The 15,555-nt window shown below is 39.3% G+C and overlaps 1 protein-coding gene and 1 long non-coding RNA gene across 4 annotated transcripts in view; both read left to right on the forward strand.

Moving 5' to 3' along the window:
* The window catches only part of SPIRE1 (spire type actin nucleation factor 1), a 163,778-nt gene extending 150,521 nt beyond the window's left edge, over positions 1–13,257 (forward strand). For all 3 annotated transcript variants that reach the window (XM_049770042.1, XM_049770041.1, XM_049770043.1), the window contains 6 exons: positions 712–854; positions 7,072–7,209; positions 7,981–8,051; positions 8,560–8,587; positions 8,683–8,819; positions 12,425–13,257. In XM_049770042.1, the coding sequence (XP_049625999.1) occupies positions 712–854; positions 7,072–7,209; positions 7,981–8,051; positions 8,560–8,587; positions 8,683–8,819; positions 12,425–12,683 (776 nt within the window). In that variant the 3' untranslated portion in view covers positions 12,684–13,257. The remainder of the gene's footprint in view (positions 1–711; positions 855–7,071; positions 7,210–7,980; positions 8,052–8,559; positions 8,588–8,682; positions 8,820–12,424) is intronic.
* Positions 13,258–14,614: 1,357 nt separating this feature from the next.
* Positions 14,615–15,224, forward strand: LOC126003849 (uncharacterized). The gene is made up of 2 exons (XR_007493826.1): positions 14,615–14,932; positions 15,131–15,224. It is a non-coding gene; the product is annotated as an uncharacterized LOC126003849 (long non-coding RNA).
* Positions 15,225–15,555: the final 331 nt, after the last annotated feature.

A 15,555-nucleotide genomic window follows, 5' to 3' on the forward strand; every position in this document is an offset into this window, starting at 1 on the left:
TATAATTCTGAGGAAAGAGAAGCATGAGGGAATTTTTATGCAGAAATCTGAGGCTACTCAAATAGCTTGTTTATGTAAGATAGGAATATTTAGAACACTCCATTTTTTCTTTTTCCTTATAGCTATAACAAACTCAACTTGAAAGGATTCTTCCATAACAGCCTCACAGTCTTTTTCTTTTATCTTTTGTGTGTGTGGGTTTTGTTTTTGAGCCACTTCCAGCAATACTCAGGTTGTTCTTGGCCCTGTATTCAGGAATTACTCCTGATGGTGCTTGGGGTCTAAGGATCAAACTCTGGTCAGCTGCAAGAAAGAGAAGTGCCCTACATGCTGTACCATTGCATCAGCCTCTCCCAGTCTTTTTCCAAGAACCTACGATCCTGCAGTAATTTTGTTGTTCTTGTTGTTCTGTGTGTTTTGGCTCATGCTCTTGGCCCCATGTTCAGAGATTGTTCCTACAGGGCTCAGGGGACCACATGTGGTTCAGGACCATAACCCAGGTCAGCAGCTTACAGGGCAAATGTCCTACCCACTGTACAGTCCCTCTTTAAGAGCCAACGATCTTAATGTAACTTTTCGATGAAATATGCATTTCCTCTTTAAAAATGATGTTTGTCAAAAATTTTAATAGGCTTCCTATTAAAATTCAAAATCTAAGACTTTTAGTTTGTAAGAAAGTTGACTTCTGTTTGTTTTACTTTATTTCTCTAGAGCCTCCAAAATTCTTGCCCATTTCATCAACACCCCAGCCCGAGAGACGGCAGGCACCCCAAAGGCGACATTCCATTGAGAAGGAGACACCAACAAATGTGCGGCACTTTCTGCCACCATCCAAGCAGAGCTCTCGGTCTCTTGTAAGTCACTGAATGAAAGACTGCGGCGATTCCCATGTCCATCCACGGACCTGGAATCATTAGTTTTCTAGAGGTTATAATTAGAAGTAAAAGTCTTTCAGAGGTTACAATGAATGTATCTTACTTAGTTTAGTTACTAAGGAAATACAACCCTGACGATAACTATTCTTTGTTACTTTAAAAAGTATATTTTGTTTTCAGAAGACTTTTCAGTTATTAGAAGTATTAAATGCTTTTCTTATCGTCAGGAATTTTAATTCAATTAAAATATGTTAAGGAATAGGAGAGATAGCATGGAGGTAGGGCATTTGCCTTACATCCAGAAGAATAGTATTTCAAATCCCGCCATCTCATATAGTCCCCCGAGCCTGCCAGGGGCAATTTCTAAGTGTAGAGCCAGGAGTAACCCCTGAGCACTTACGGGTATGACCCAAAAACCAAAAAAATAAATAAATAAATAAATAAATAAATAAATAAATAAATAAATAAATAAATAAATAAAATACATTAAAACTAGAAGCCAGGGGCCAGAGTGATAGTGCAACAGTAGGGCTTTTTGCCTTGCACATGGTCCCGCAAGCCAGGAGCAATTTCTGAGTACAAGTCAGAAGTATAAACCTTGAGTGTCAAAAATAACAAAAAAGAAAAAATTATTCATGGAAGTTCTAGAGAGATAGGGGTTAGCACACCTGCCTTGCATGCAGCCATCTTAGATTTGATCCCTGGTACTGCGTATGTTCTCTCTAAATCCTGCTGCGAGTGAGCCCTTAGCACAGGGCCAGGTGTGAGTCCTGAGCACTGAGTATTGCCCAAAGACAAAATATATAGGAAGGAACTGTCAGATCAACTGCAAAGGCATTTCTGCTAGGAATGTGAGTATTGTCATGAAAAATATAGTCACCCACATCAAAGGCCCTTGAATAAAATTCCTGAAGTAAAATTTCTGAATTACTCAGGGAATTCTGAGTGTGTGCATGGTCAAGCTGTAGTTTGTTTTTGTGGCAATAAACTTTTGTGTCAGTGTGCAGTCCCAGACCAGGTCCCCAGTGACCAGGCAGTCTGAGACCCCTGCCTGCCCTAAATGTCGTGCTTCCCTGCACCTGCCACCAACTAAAGCAGTCAATAACATTCCTGGTCAGAAGATCAGCTTTTCTTGCTAACCACTTACCTTGAAAAATCTGAAAAGTCACACTTCTTTTGTGTCCTCTAGCTTGGTAAGTATTGTTTTTTAAAACATGGTAATTAAAAAAATTAGCTGCGAATTTAGAAAAAAAATTCACCTATTATAAGCCGCTCGATGCAGAATTGTCTTTGTTGTTATACATTTTCACTTTTATCAATTTCCTTTTGTAATCATATTTGAAATGTACTTTTATTTTTCATTATAAATGATTGAGTTAAGTGATTGAGGATTGCCCATCTGAGTGAATGGCAACTTTTCTTTAGCTTCCTTGAGGAAGCAGATGGCCACTAGGATGCATTTCCAGAATGGTCTATGACCCACATCTCAACACACCCCAGATTATTGGAAACTGTTCATGGGACAAGTAAATGAGGAGAACCTGAAGTTGAAGTTTTTGCTGTGTGATCTCTAAGAGTCCCTATGAATGACTTCCTGGTTTGATTACTGATATATATATATCTATATATATATATATATAGATATATATAGATATATACACACTATAGATATGAGTGGACACATGTGAAATCTAACATAAATGTTCTTCATGGTGGTTTGGTTTTGTTTCCATGCTATGATCACTGTTTGTAGGTCTCTTGTGTTCAGTATTATTTTTTCCTTTTCTTTTCCCCCTGCCATTTTCTTTTTCCCTTATCTATTGTTCAGGTTCCTAGGATAACCAGTTTATGGCCAAGGACACCTTTCCGACCACTTTTTTCTACCATACAAACAGCTTCTCTGCTGAGCTCTCATCCTTTTGAAGCAGCCATGTTTGGGGTAGCAGGGGCTATGTATTATCTCTGTGAGAGAGCTTTTACCAGCAGGTGGAATTCCTCAAAGGTTGGCCTCTTTCCGCTGGATCTGGAAATTACTTCATTCTCTCTGACAGCAATACCTCCACTATTTCACTCTGCAAGAATTAACAGCTTAGATGGGCACTTTGCTTCTGATCATTGATTCCAATCTTGTAGGATGCATAGAACACACCAGATCTCAATTGAGAGGAACATAACTTTGAAAGGACAACAAACTCAAAATGCAGCATTAGGTCAGAGACAGATGAAATTTGCTTCTTTGAGTAACCAAGTTATACAGCTGTAAGGATGATTTATCTCCTCCTCCTCCTCCTCCTCCCTGGGAGGATGCGCTAAAAGCTTCCCACATTCATCCTAGGATGCCTTCAACATAGGAAGAATATGATATTCCCTCATTTCAACTGGTAGAACAGCCTCCTACCAGCCAGGTAGCCACAAGAGTAAGGCTATTGCCCACCAAAGCCCATCTCCCACACACACACTCGTCCAGGTTTGTGAAGCTGTGCCCAGGATGTCAGCCTCTGGTAGGCCAGGCCACCTTGTTCTGCCCCCACATCTTTAACAAAGATGTGTGGTAGTGGTTCTGAGGACGTTTCATCGTTCCTGATAGCCCATTTCTCGGCTGAGGGAAGTCTGTTTTCTTGGTTATTAATGTGGTTATTTAAGATGTTTTAAATGATTCTGCATTTCATTGTTGTTTTTTATATTTTTCATACCAAACTTATTTTTAATGAAACTATGGTAATTTTCAAATGCTGGTGAAGTAATAACCCCTCTGTCTATACTGGTGCTCTGCGTCCTCCCAGTACTGTTGGCAGCAGCCTCACCACTGTGCTCCATCTAGCTCCTACATCCTGGCTCACCTAAGCACATCCTTAACCAATAGCTAGTTTCTTTGTTATGCCCATCAAGGTTAGAGAAGAGACTCTGAATGTCAGGTAAACCACAAATTCCTTTCTCTATGTGGCACTGAATACAGGGTGACTTCTGATCATTTTTCCATATTAGATGTGATGGTGCATGGGCAGATGCAGGGATGGCATCTTAACCTCTGTCACTCCCCTGTACTCACTGAAAATCTGCCAACATTTTCATTTTTATTATCTATACTCCTCAGACAGAAATGCTATGCACTATCCCTACATATGACTTTAGTTAAAGAATTCCTTTCCATTTTTAAGTTATATCTGAAAACAAGGAAAGAAAAGGCATGCTGAAAAAAAAAACATACTGGAGTTGTTTTAATTTACCTCTGCATTCCTTTGGTTTATTTAAAACTCAGAAGGGATATTTTGAATAATTTTATTTATTAAAATACTAGTTTTTTTGGGCCCGGAGAGATAGCACAGCGGCGTTTGCCTTGCAAGCAGCCGATCCAGGACCAAAGGTGGTTGGTTCGAATCCAGGTGTCCCATATGGTCCCCTGTGCCTGCCAGGAGCTATTTCTGAGCAGAGAGCCAGGAGTAACCCCTGAGCACCGCCAGGTGTGGCCCAAAAACCAAAAAATAAAATAAAATAAAAAAATAAAAACTAGTTTTTTTCTAGTCAGGAACACTATAAAAGTAAGTGTACCAAAGGTACATCCTGGAGCATCTTAGTACCTTTATTAAACTCTTTATGATGTAGTTTCCCTTGCCTAAGTTTGGGAGTAACATTGAAACACCAACAAGCGAATGAATTCAACTCAGGCAGATTTCATGTCTAGTTCTAAAAATGAGCTTCACTGATTGGGCTGGGAGTGACCAAGCTCAGTATAACAATATGGAAAAGGACTTTCATTTTTAAAATCCAAAATGTTTTCTACATTTTGAACCGTTAGCCTCTACATACGTTCTGTCAAAGTTTAGTTGGAGGAATGTTCAATTAAAGTCTTTGACAATTAAAAAATAAGGAAAAGTATTTTAGTAATTGCTTATTCTTTTCTTTCATGTTGCATTCAAGTTTTGTTGTCCTTGGGAAGGCTCCAGAATTAAAACATTAGCATTTGATCTGATGGAAATTACTTTAACGAAGGGTATCAGCTTGACATTTAAAATGAACAGAAAAAATATGAGCAAAAAAACCAACTACTATTGCTTTTTATTATCGTCTATGAAATACTAGATTTGCAATTGGTTCAAAATAAGTCGAATTGAAGCTTTAGTAAGCTCTTGTGACTAAAGACCAAGGAGTAGGAAGCATAAATTACTTACAAATTTATTATGAATGCTGAGACATCCCTAAAGCTAAAAAGTATTTCTATTCTCATCTACCTGAAATGTTTTACCAACCAGGCATCCTAGCTGTAAAGTTAGTCACCCGTATTTGATTGACTATTTTATCCCCACATTATTTTGTTGCTGTCACCTAGCTCTCTGAAAATTTACCACAACCGTGCTCTTTTATGAGAATAGAAACAATTAGAAAAGCATGTCAAATATGTTTAAAGCAAAGAAAATCCATCTTTCAGATGTGTGTAGCCAGCCGAGTGCATGGTATTCATGTCTGACCTTCCCACAGGCAGTGAGTGCATTGTTCCCACTGGGTATTATTATTCTCAGGGGGACATAAAACAGAGTAGATTGAAATTGTTACGTTTGAGGAAAACATTTGTATGATGGTGATATTTTAGAAAGTATTTTAGAAATCTTAGAGCAAAAAAAAAAAAAGTCTTAGAATAAATGATTCAACCTTTATGAATCAACATATACTAAGCCCTTTGTCTTAAAAATTCAATGGCAGGATTTTTATCTAAATAATTTTAAAGCAAATTTTATTTTGCCTAGTTAGCTTCAATAGGTTGATTTTATATTGATTGGTTGTAAGTTCTTTAAACTTTATTTTCTTTTTTATAAATGCTAATGTTTATTAAATTTGTGATCTAGATTTATTTTTGTTTTTCTCTGATTGAAAGACAGAACTGAATGTTAAAATTCCATAAACTAACTGCATTCATGGTCATGTGTTTTCATTTGGCTTCTTTGATTCCCGAATGCCTGTGAGCAATGCTATTGTGTGTGTGTGGGAGTGAATTATAATGTGTTTGTGCTGAGAACATTAAGTTTCAGTGTCACTGCACCACAATGGCCCTTGTGAAGCCTGGTAGAGTGCAAAGGCCTGAGCCTTGTTCTGTCTTTCTCTTAGATCCACCAATCAAGCGCAGCGCCGGATGGGGAGCAGATGGGTATTATTCAGTGGAATCAGTTACATCAACATCTTGCTCAGCTGTTTTTAGGGAAAGTATTAACATAAGACGGCCAACATAAATATTTATTGTGAAATTCTGAGTTTCTCCAGTGCTGACTCTGCATGTAGCAGTTGTTGAAAAGTAATAACAAAATCTGGAACAGAGTAGTCTGTAAAGACTGCCTGGCCTTACTGCTGTCTGCTGCAACTGAAGTTACATTTTTCAATCCACTCAGGCTAGTAGGATATTTAAAGGTGTGCTGATGTAACAAGCTACTGAATAATGCTTCTCAGTATAAATTACTAACCTACTTTTGGCTATTCTGGGAACCACATACAAAATTTTTAAAAATAATAAAGCAGCCAATATGGTAGATTAAGGATAAAAAATGTAAGTGCTAAGCAATATCTATAGTAGACAACACAATATTAAATAAAGTCTCTGTGAATCTCTGTGAATTGTCAGACAAAAAACAACTGACATAAACTTTGTTTAGAAAACTAAATTTCATTTCAAGACTTCAATATATAGATAGAAGAGTTTCCTATTTAACTTAATACAGATGCTTGAGGCAAATTGCCTAAAGAGACATAAAGAATTTTTACTTAGGGGCCGGGTAGGTGGCGCTGGAGGTAAGGTGTCTGCCTTGCAAGCGCTAGCCAAGGAAGGACCGAGGTTCGATCCCCCGGCGTCCCATATGGTCCCCCCAAGCCAGGGGCGATTTCTGAGCACATAGCCAGGAGTAACCCCTGAGCGTCAAACGGGTGTGGCCCAAAAAAAAAAAAAAAAAAAAAAAACCAAGAATTTTTACTTAGTGGAAATTTCAAAACTTTATAAATTTTACATATTCCTCAGACATTTCCTGCCATCTGTTGTCTTAGTGCAATTAGGAATTGTGGTCCCCAGAGTGAGCCAGCTCTGTCCCAGTATCCACTGGGAAACCACTTTTCTTCTCTGAAGCTACTAACCAGGTATATGATCTAAAGGGATGTTCTGCTGTGACAGAAAAGGGGTGGGGGGAGTTTCTTATTCATGTGGAATTTTGAATTTCAGGAGGAATTCTGCTACCCAGTGGAATGTCTAGCTCTTACGGTGGAAGAAGTGATGCATATTCGTCAGGTCCTGGTGAAGGCAGAGCTGGAAAAATACCAACAATATAAAGATGTCTACACCGCCCTGAAAAAAGGAAAGGTAGAGCTGATTAAAGTCAATTGGCAGGATTAGGCTCAGGTTTGCACTCCAGTTGGGACAGGTCTTTGTGGGGATTCTAGGCGGTAAGAAGGTAAGGGACTTACTCTCTAGGAGAGAACCCCTCTTCTGTCTGAGCTCACAAAAGGGTGTTTTGTTTCTTTTAGAAACAAAAAACAGTGGTAGGTTTAAAACAGCTATAACAGTAATGCTTCCCTGGGGCTGTAGGGTAGTACAATGGGTAGGGTGCTTGCCTTGTATGTCGCCAACCCAGGTTCAATCTCCAGCATCCCATGTGTTTCCTTGAACCTGACAAAAGTAATCCTGAGTGCAGAATCAGGAGTCACCCCTGATAATTAGTTGTGACCCAAAAACTGAATAATAAAAACAGTAATAGTCATATGCCTTTATCAAACCATGTCTGTATAGCCATATTTCAGAGAATCTGTATAGAGCCTGAGAAATAGGAGACTCTGGAACCTTCGGGTTGCTTCCATGACAGAAGTACTCTCGAGGGCTGTCTTGTTCTCATTTTGCCTTTGAGAGGTCGAACAGTAGGGACTGGGGATGAGGCACATGTCTCTTCATGGAGAGCCCTGACTTTGATCCTCAGCACCACAAAAATCATGATAAAATTAGGATAGAATTTTAATTACATAGTTGCTAAATAGCTCCAGTATAAAAATGTAAAGTATGTTTAATCATGCAATTTAGAATCAGAAAATTAACCATTAGCAATGCCTTTTTTACTCCTTTTAAATTTGTATTTTTTAGCTCTGTTTTTGTTGCCGAACCAGGAGATTTTCCTTCTTCACCTGGTCTTATACCTGTCAATTCTGTAAGAGGTAAGATCTTCCATAACTGACTGGAAAGTTAGGTAATCAAAGAAACCCATTATCTGCAATGTTTCATCATATAGTGCTGTATCATTTTTTTATACAAAAAACAATATGGGATATGTTCCAGTCTGTTTTCACATTACGTTGCTCTTAGTAAGAAAATTAATTTTCTCCAAAGAATGAAACTAACAAAAATAAACGTAGAAGGTATTTTTCTGCATGTATTTTTACGTAATTAAGGTAATTCTAATAACATTATATTTGAATAAAACAAAATAGATGATTGTCATTTTACTTTATATAGACAAAAATAAAATTTAAAATGTATTAGGAAATTATGTTCTATGAACTGGCTGTCCTTTCGGCAACTCACAGTTGTGTGACTTTATTTCATTTGAGTAGAAACCGAAAGTTTTTGCAATTTATTGTAGAAATTTACAACCATGCAGTTTATGTAACTCTTCTATTGCATCCCTAATTTCATACCAAGTAACTCTTCTGATTTTGAATACAGGCCGGTGTGCTCACAGTGTTGCAAAAAGGTAAGCTAAGCTTGGGAAAACTATAACTCACGTTAATTTTAAGGGCCAGCCTTTTTAATAGCACTGCTCATTCTCACTTTTGTTTGGCATTACAGATGCGACTTCCTTCCAAGCCATACTCCACTCTCCCTATATTTTCATTGGGACCTTCTACCTTGCAAAGAGGGGAAAGTTCTTCGAGGCCAGAAAAACCCTCCTCTAGCCACCACCGGCCCCTTCGGAGTATTGCCAGGTATGGGAGGGGCCATTTCCCAGAGCCCCCTCTGAAAGAATGGTGGACAGGTTAGGACTGGAAAACTGATTGATTTTACCATAGTTTTGACATACACACATCCTTAGAAATACTATTTTAACATGTCCCCTACAGTGGGGGCCAGAGCAGTGGCACAGCATTAGAGCGTTTGCCTTGCATGCAACTGTCCCATATGGTCCCTCGAGCCAAGAGCAATTTCTGAGTGCGTAGCCAGAGGTAACTCCTAGCACTACCAGATGTGGGCCACAAACCAAATAAATAAATAAATAAAAGTCACCTACAGGTAACTGAGCAATAGTATAGCAGGTAAGCAATAATATAGCAGGTAAGGTACTTGCCCTTACGTGATTGACCTAAATTTCATCCCTGGCACCCCATATGGTCCTTGAGCCCTGTCAGGAGTAAGGATGAAGGACCATGAGTAAACCCTTAATACAGCTAGGTGTGGCCCCCCAGATAAATAAATGTCATCTTTATAACAGACACTATTTTCAATTGAGTTAAAACTTACACAAGATATTCTAGGGGCCAGGGATACAGCTCAGCATAATTTTATTGATAGAAAGCTCAAAGAACGAGCCTATACTTTGTAAGCATAAGGCTGAAATTTGAACTCCCAGCATTGATTGGTCCCTTGTGCACTTCCAGGAGTGATCCCTGAATACAAACTAAGCCTTCCTTCCTTTTTCAGTTTTAAAACAAAGTCAACCTAGGTTCAATTCCTACCATTCCATATGGTCCCCTGAGCACTGCCAGGAGTAATTCCTGAGTACAGGGCCAAGAGTAACTTCTGATCATCACCAGGTGTGGTCCAAATATCCAAAGAAAACATAAAAACCCCTTTGTATTTGATACAACTGGCCATTAAATAGGACAAAAGGATATCAAGCCAGCAGGGATCTCAAGATGGCAGAACTGGTTGGAGTTTTACTCACCTGCCACATCTTTCACTACAGGGATACTTCTGTCAAAGCTTTTCAGCAACTGCTCCGACATGTCTTGTCTCCATAGACAAAAACAAAGGGCTGTGAGTGAACCCAGCATATAGGACAGTTCTTCCAAATCTGCTTAGAGACTGCCCTACATCATGAAGACCTGATTGTAGATTGCCATACATCAGTGGGCTCAAAGATTGCAGGAATTATACATTTCAGTACACTCTGAACTGGCATTCTTCTTGGGCTTAATTAAAACAGTGAATGAGTCAAGGATTCCTAATTATTTCAAATTACCAAACTTCATGATAACTAGTTGACACTAGCTGTCTGGAATCCAGATTGCCAATCCCCCAAATAGAAATGTTGGAGAGGAGGAAACACAACTGATCAATATAAAATAGTAAGAGAGAGCAGAGCCAAATCTGGTACAAGATAAAGCTGCCCTCCCTTACCACTCCTATTCAACACTAGTGCTGGAATTTTTTTTGTTTTTTTTGTTTTTTGTTTTGTTTTTGGATCATACCCAGCAGTACTCAGGAGTTACTCCTGGCTCTACGCTCATAAATCACTCCTGGCAGGTTCAGGGGACCATAAGGGATGCCGGAATTTGAACCACTGACCTTCTGCATGCAAAGCAAATGCCTTACCTCCATGCAATCTCTCTGGCCCCATTTGCTGGAAATTCTTGCCGTAGCAATTAGGCAAGAAAAAGATATCAAGAGCATCCAGAAAGAAATAAAGAAATCAAGCTCTCACTGTTTGCAGATGACATGATACTATATTTAGAAAACCCTAAGGACTCTACCAAAAAGCTTCTAGAAACAATAGATTCATAAAGTAAAGTGGCAGGCTACAAAATTAACATGCAAAAATCATTGGCCTTGTACACCAATAATGATAGAGAAAAATGGACATTAAAAAAATTTCCATGGGGCTAGAGAGATAGTACAGCGATATGGCATTTGCTTTGCATGCAGCTGACCCAGCACAGGTTGCAGTTCAAATCCCAGCATCCCATATGGTCCCCCGAGCCTACCAGGAGTGATTTCTGAGTGCAGAGCCAGGAGTAACCCCTGAGTGCCGCTGCGTGTGACCACCACTGCCACCACCCCCAAAAAAAAAACCAATCCCATTCACATTAGTGTCACACAAACTCAGATATCTTGGAGTCAACTTAACTAAAGAGGTGAAGGACCTATACAAAGAAAACTACAAAACCCTGCTTCAAGAAATAAAAGAGATGTCACTATATACCTAAAATATTACTGTGAAAGATCTGTAATTCACTTTGGTCACAATAAAAATTGTTGGGAAAAAAAATAAAAGAGGACACAAGGAAATGGAGACACATACCCTGGATTGAGAGGATTAGCATCATTAAAATGACGAAACTCCCCAAGGTATTGTATAGATTTAATGCAATACCTCTAAGGATACCATGACATTCTTCAAAGAAGTGGATCAAACACTCCTGAAATTCATTTGGAACAATAAACACACACAAATAGCTAGAGCAACCTTTGGGAAAAGGAATATGGGAGGCATAATTTTCCCCAACTTTTTTTTTTTTTTTTTTTTTTTTTTTTTGGTTTTTGGGTCACACCTGGTGACACTCAGGGGTTACTCCTGGCTATGCGCTCAGAAGTCGCTCCTGGCTTGGGGGACCATATGGGATGCCGGGGGATCGAACCGCCGTCCGTCCTAGGCTAGTGCAGGCAAGGCAGGCACCTTACCTCCAGCGCCACCGCCCGGCCCCAATTTTCCCCAACTTTAAATTGTATAACAAAGCTATAGTCATTAAAACAGCATGGAATTGGAATAAAGACAGACCTTCAGATCAGTGGAATAGACTTGAGTATTCAAAGAATGTTCCTCAGACATACAATCAATTAATTTTTGATAAAGGGGCAATAAATGCAAAATGGATCAAGGAAAGCCTTGTAACAAGTGGGACAATTGGTCAGCCACTTGCATAAAAGTGAACTCAGACCTCCATCTAACACCATGCACAAAGGTCAAATCCAAATGGATTAAAGACCTTAATATCAGATCCAAAACCATAAGATATATAGAACAACACATAGGTAAAACACTTGATGACATTGAGACTAAAGACATCTTCAAGGAAGAAACAGCACTGTCCAAACATGGAAGTAGAGATAAACAAATGGTACTATATTAAGCTGAGAAGCTTCTGCACCTCAAAGGAAATAGTGACGAGGATACAAAGGCCACCCACAGAATCGGAGAAACTATTCACCCAACACCCACAGATAAGGGGCCTGAAGGCAAATGCCCTACCGCTGTGCTATCTCTCAGCCCCCAAATTAGAAAATCTTTTTTTTTTTTTTTTTTTTTTTGGTTTTTGGGTCACACCTGGCAGCGCTCAGGAGTAACTCCTGGCTCTATGCTCAGAAATCGCCCCTGGCAGTTACAGGGGACCATATGGGATGCCGGGATTTGAACTACCATCCTTCTGCATGAAAGGTGAACGCCTTACCTCCATGCTTTCTCTCCAGCCCCCAAATTAGAAATTCTTTATGAGAATTTGACCAAATCACCAATCAGTTTCATAATGTTTTGGCAACAATTCATTGCAACAAATATATAAGTAACTGGACATTTTGGTTTCCTTCACCCATCTAGGTTTTCCTCAAAATCTAAGTCTGTGGACAAATCTGATGAAGAATTACAGTTTCCAAAAGAGTTAATGGAGGACTGGAGTACAATGGAAGTGTGTGTAGACTGCAAAAAATTTATTTCGGAAATCATCAGTTCAAGCCGACGTAGCCTGGTTTTGGCCAACAAAAGAGCCCGGTTAAAAAGGAAGACGCAGTCTTTCTACATGTCCTCCCCAGGCCCCTCGGAATACTGCCCTTCAGAGAGGACTATCAATGAAATCTGAGCTGTGCCTTTGGGTTGCTTTTGTGTTCTCAGTCTGCATTAGTGCAGGAGAACACTGAGTGAGACTGTCTTCTCCTGGCCATGGTTTTAGTTCGTAGGCTTGAATTTGCATTAGATCAGGCTTCTGCTCTATCACATTGTTCCACAGACTGAATGCTGTGTTGATATCGATTGATGGTACGTGACCAAGTCTCCATTGCTTATTTGCACTGAAAGAGAAAAACAGTCTGAAGCTTGCTTTTGTGTGTATGTGGAAGCCAGAAACTTTTTCCCTTAGTTCAGCTCTTGACTGATCCTCACATAATTTTCTGACTAAGGCCAAAAGCTTCTCCTGGGAGAAATCAGCCTAACAAAGGCATCGATGTTAGCACAGTGAGCTGTAAGTCATATTGGCACTTTGACCCGACAGTGTTCCTATCTAATGGACATAGTGATCCACCGAGCCCCGCCACACCACACACCTGCAAGCAGACGGAGCCAGGCGACTTAGCATCTCACTGCACAAAACTGTGGATCTGCTTGTACTTTCAAACTGACTTTAAATTATTGTTGCTCTTCTGAAAGACTGCAGGGAGACTATATACCTGCATTCTAGTACAAAATATCTGAATAAGCTGTAAACCCAAATGGGTGACCATGTCCTCTGATCTGCTGTGTTTGTCCCAGTTTCTCCTGAGCAGATGACAGCTTTTCATTCCCTTCCTTGAATGTATTGTGGATCTAGTAGTTTCATAATACAGATCTGAGAATTAAAGTTTTGTAGTCAGGACCAGGAAATACTAAAAACTCATCAACAAGTTGAGTATCATTTTGTTAGCTCTGTACAAGGTTGTGAGAGCCTCAGATGCCAGTGGTGGCCATTCCACAGCATGTACATTTTCATATCCATTTTTCACAACTACATTCTATCCCTCACAACAATCAAGTCACAATTTGGTATGTAAGGTCTCAAAATAAAATTTATTTTTATAGACAAATTTTAAAAGAAAAAGTATCAATTCTTTAAAAATGAGAGGAAAACATAACCTCCTGACAGCCTTTTGTACTAGATCACCTTGTGATGACTATATTGGAGGGAAAGCATCATATCCCTGAATTTGTGCATCTAGTTTGGCCCACAGCATGACCTATACTTTATTATTTTGGATACTTAGAAATAACCAATCAAATTACCATGAATGTTTGGAATATCAGTTAACTTAATTTCATAAAAGCTCTGAGACATCTGTAGTCAATACTATACCTTCTTTTTCTTTAGCCTCACCCAGCTCCTTGCTTAGAATGGTTCCCAGTGGTGCTCTAGGGACCAAGCAGTATTGGGGATCAAACCCAGGCCTCCCCACATGCAAAGCATGACTGCACCATTTAAATAACATTTCATACCACATGAAAACATTTTCTTATTAAATTACGGCAATACCTCAAAAACTGCTTTGGTAATGGTTTAGATGGATTGAAAGTTACAGTTTAGTGAATGGCTTGATATTACTTTAACTGCCAGTTGCCTAAAATAATGCATGTTAACAGTTTCTTCTGTATTTGCATGTATAAATGGTCCATCAGAGAACCCTTATTATGCACAATGTTTAAATTGTTTTAAATATTTTTAAAGATAACTTTAAACACTATCATATACAATCACATACAGGTTTCCAAGGGATGATTTGAAATTGATACCCCAGATGGTTTGGTGAGAGCAGCTCCACTAAAGGTCCCAGGCTTGAGCCCCTAAATCAGAGGTCTTCAAACTATGGCCCACGGGCCACATATTGTACTTATTCCCATTTTGTTTCTTCACTTCTAAATAAGATATATGCAGTGTGCATAGAAATTTGTTCATAATTTTTGTTTTTACTATAATCTTGCCCTCCAACAGTCTGAAGGACAGTGAACTGGCCCCCTGTTTAAAAAGTTTGAGGACCCCTGCTCTAAATAAATTAACGGAGGGGGAATGTAAGGGATAAGACATAGTATTTGTATATAGATAGAAACATGCCATAGGAGAGTGTTCCTTCAAATTCTAAAGAGTTTACTGTTGCTATTAAAGCCTAAGAAACTAACACACCAGAGTGAAAATTTCATTCACATTCCTTAGGCATAAATAGTATACCTCACATATCTATATGTGATATTTTTTTCTTCACATTCCTACTACGTATAAGATAATCTGAGTATTGCTATCCACTCACCTGAACATTAGAATGGAAATCCTTCAGCAGCGTTCATAAGTTTGACAAGTATAAAAAAGAGGTCGGGCCGGGAAGGTGGCGCTAGAGTTAAGGTGTCTGCCTTGCAAGCGCTAGCGTAGGACGGACCGCGGTTCGATCCCCCGGTGTCCCATATGGTCCCCCCAAGCCAGGAGCGATTTCTGAGCACATAGCCAGGAGTAACCCCTGAGCGTCAAACGGGTGTGGCCCAAAAATCAAAAAAAAAAAAAAAAAAAAAGAGGTCAAGTGGATTAAACAAGTTGTAGAAACTAGTATAAGAGCATACAACACAGTTAAAATTAAAAACAAAAGTTAACTTAGCATCACTTTTTAATGCCAAAACAAAATTCTAGCTTTTCATCTACGATAGGTAAATTGCAGTGGGCAACTCACAGCTTGTGGATGTGATTTTGCAATACTTGGCATTGTCAGATGACAGTAGGGCTGCTTCCTCCTTCCTTACTACTGAAGTTAATATATCTTTGAAGCATCCCTCCCTGTCCCTGTTTCCAGTTATCCAGCATTTTCTTTTCACCCAATAGCAGCATTGTCATTTATTGTCTGGTCCCTGTTAGAACCTGTTGTGTCCGGGAGCTCTTCTACACTCTTGAGCAGTTTATAATCCTGACAGTCATCCCAGCTGCTTTCTTCTAGGCACCAGCCAAT

Source organism: Suncus etruscus, chromosome 3 (assembly GCF_024139225.1).
Source record: "Suncus etruscus isolate mSunEtr1 chromosome 3, mSunEtr1.pri.cur, whole genome shotgun sequence".
Lineage (NCBI taxonomy): Eukaryota > Metazoa > Chordata > Mammalia > Eulipotyphla > Soricidae > Suncus > Suncus etruscus.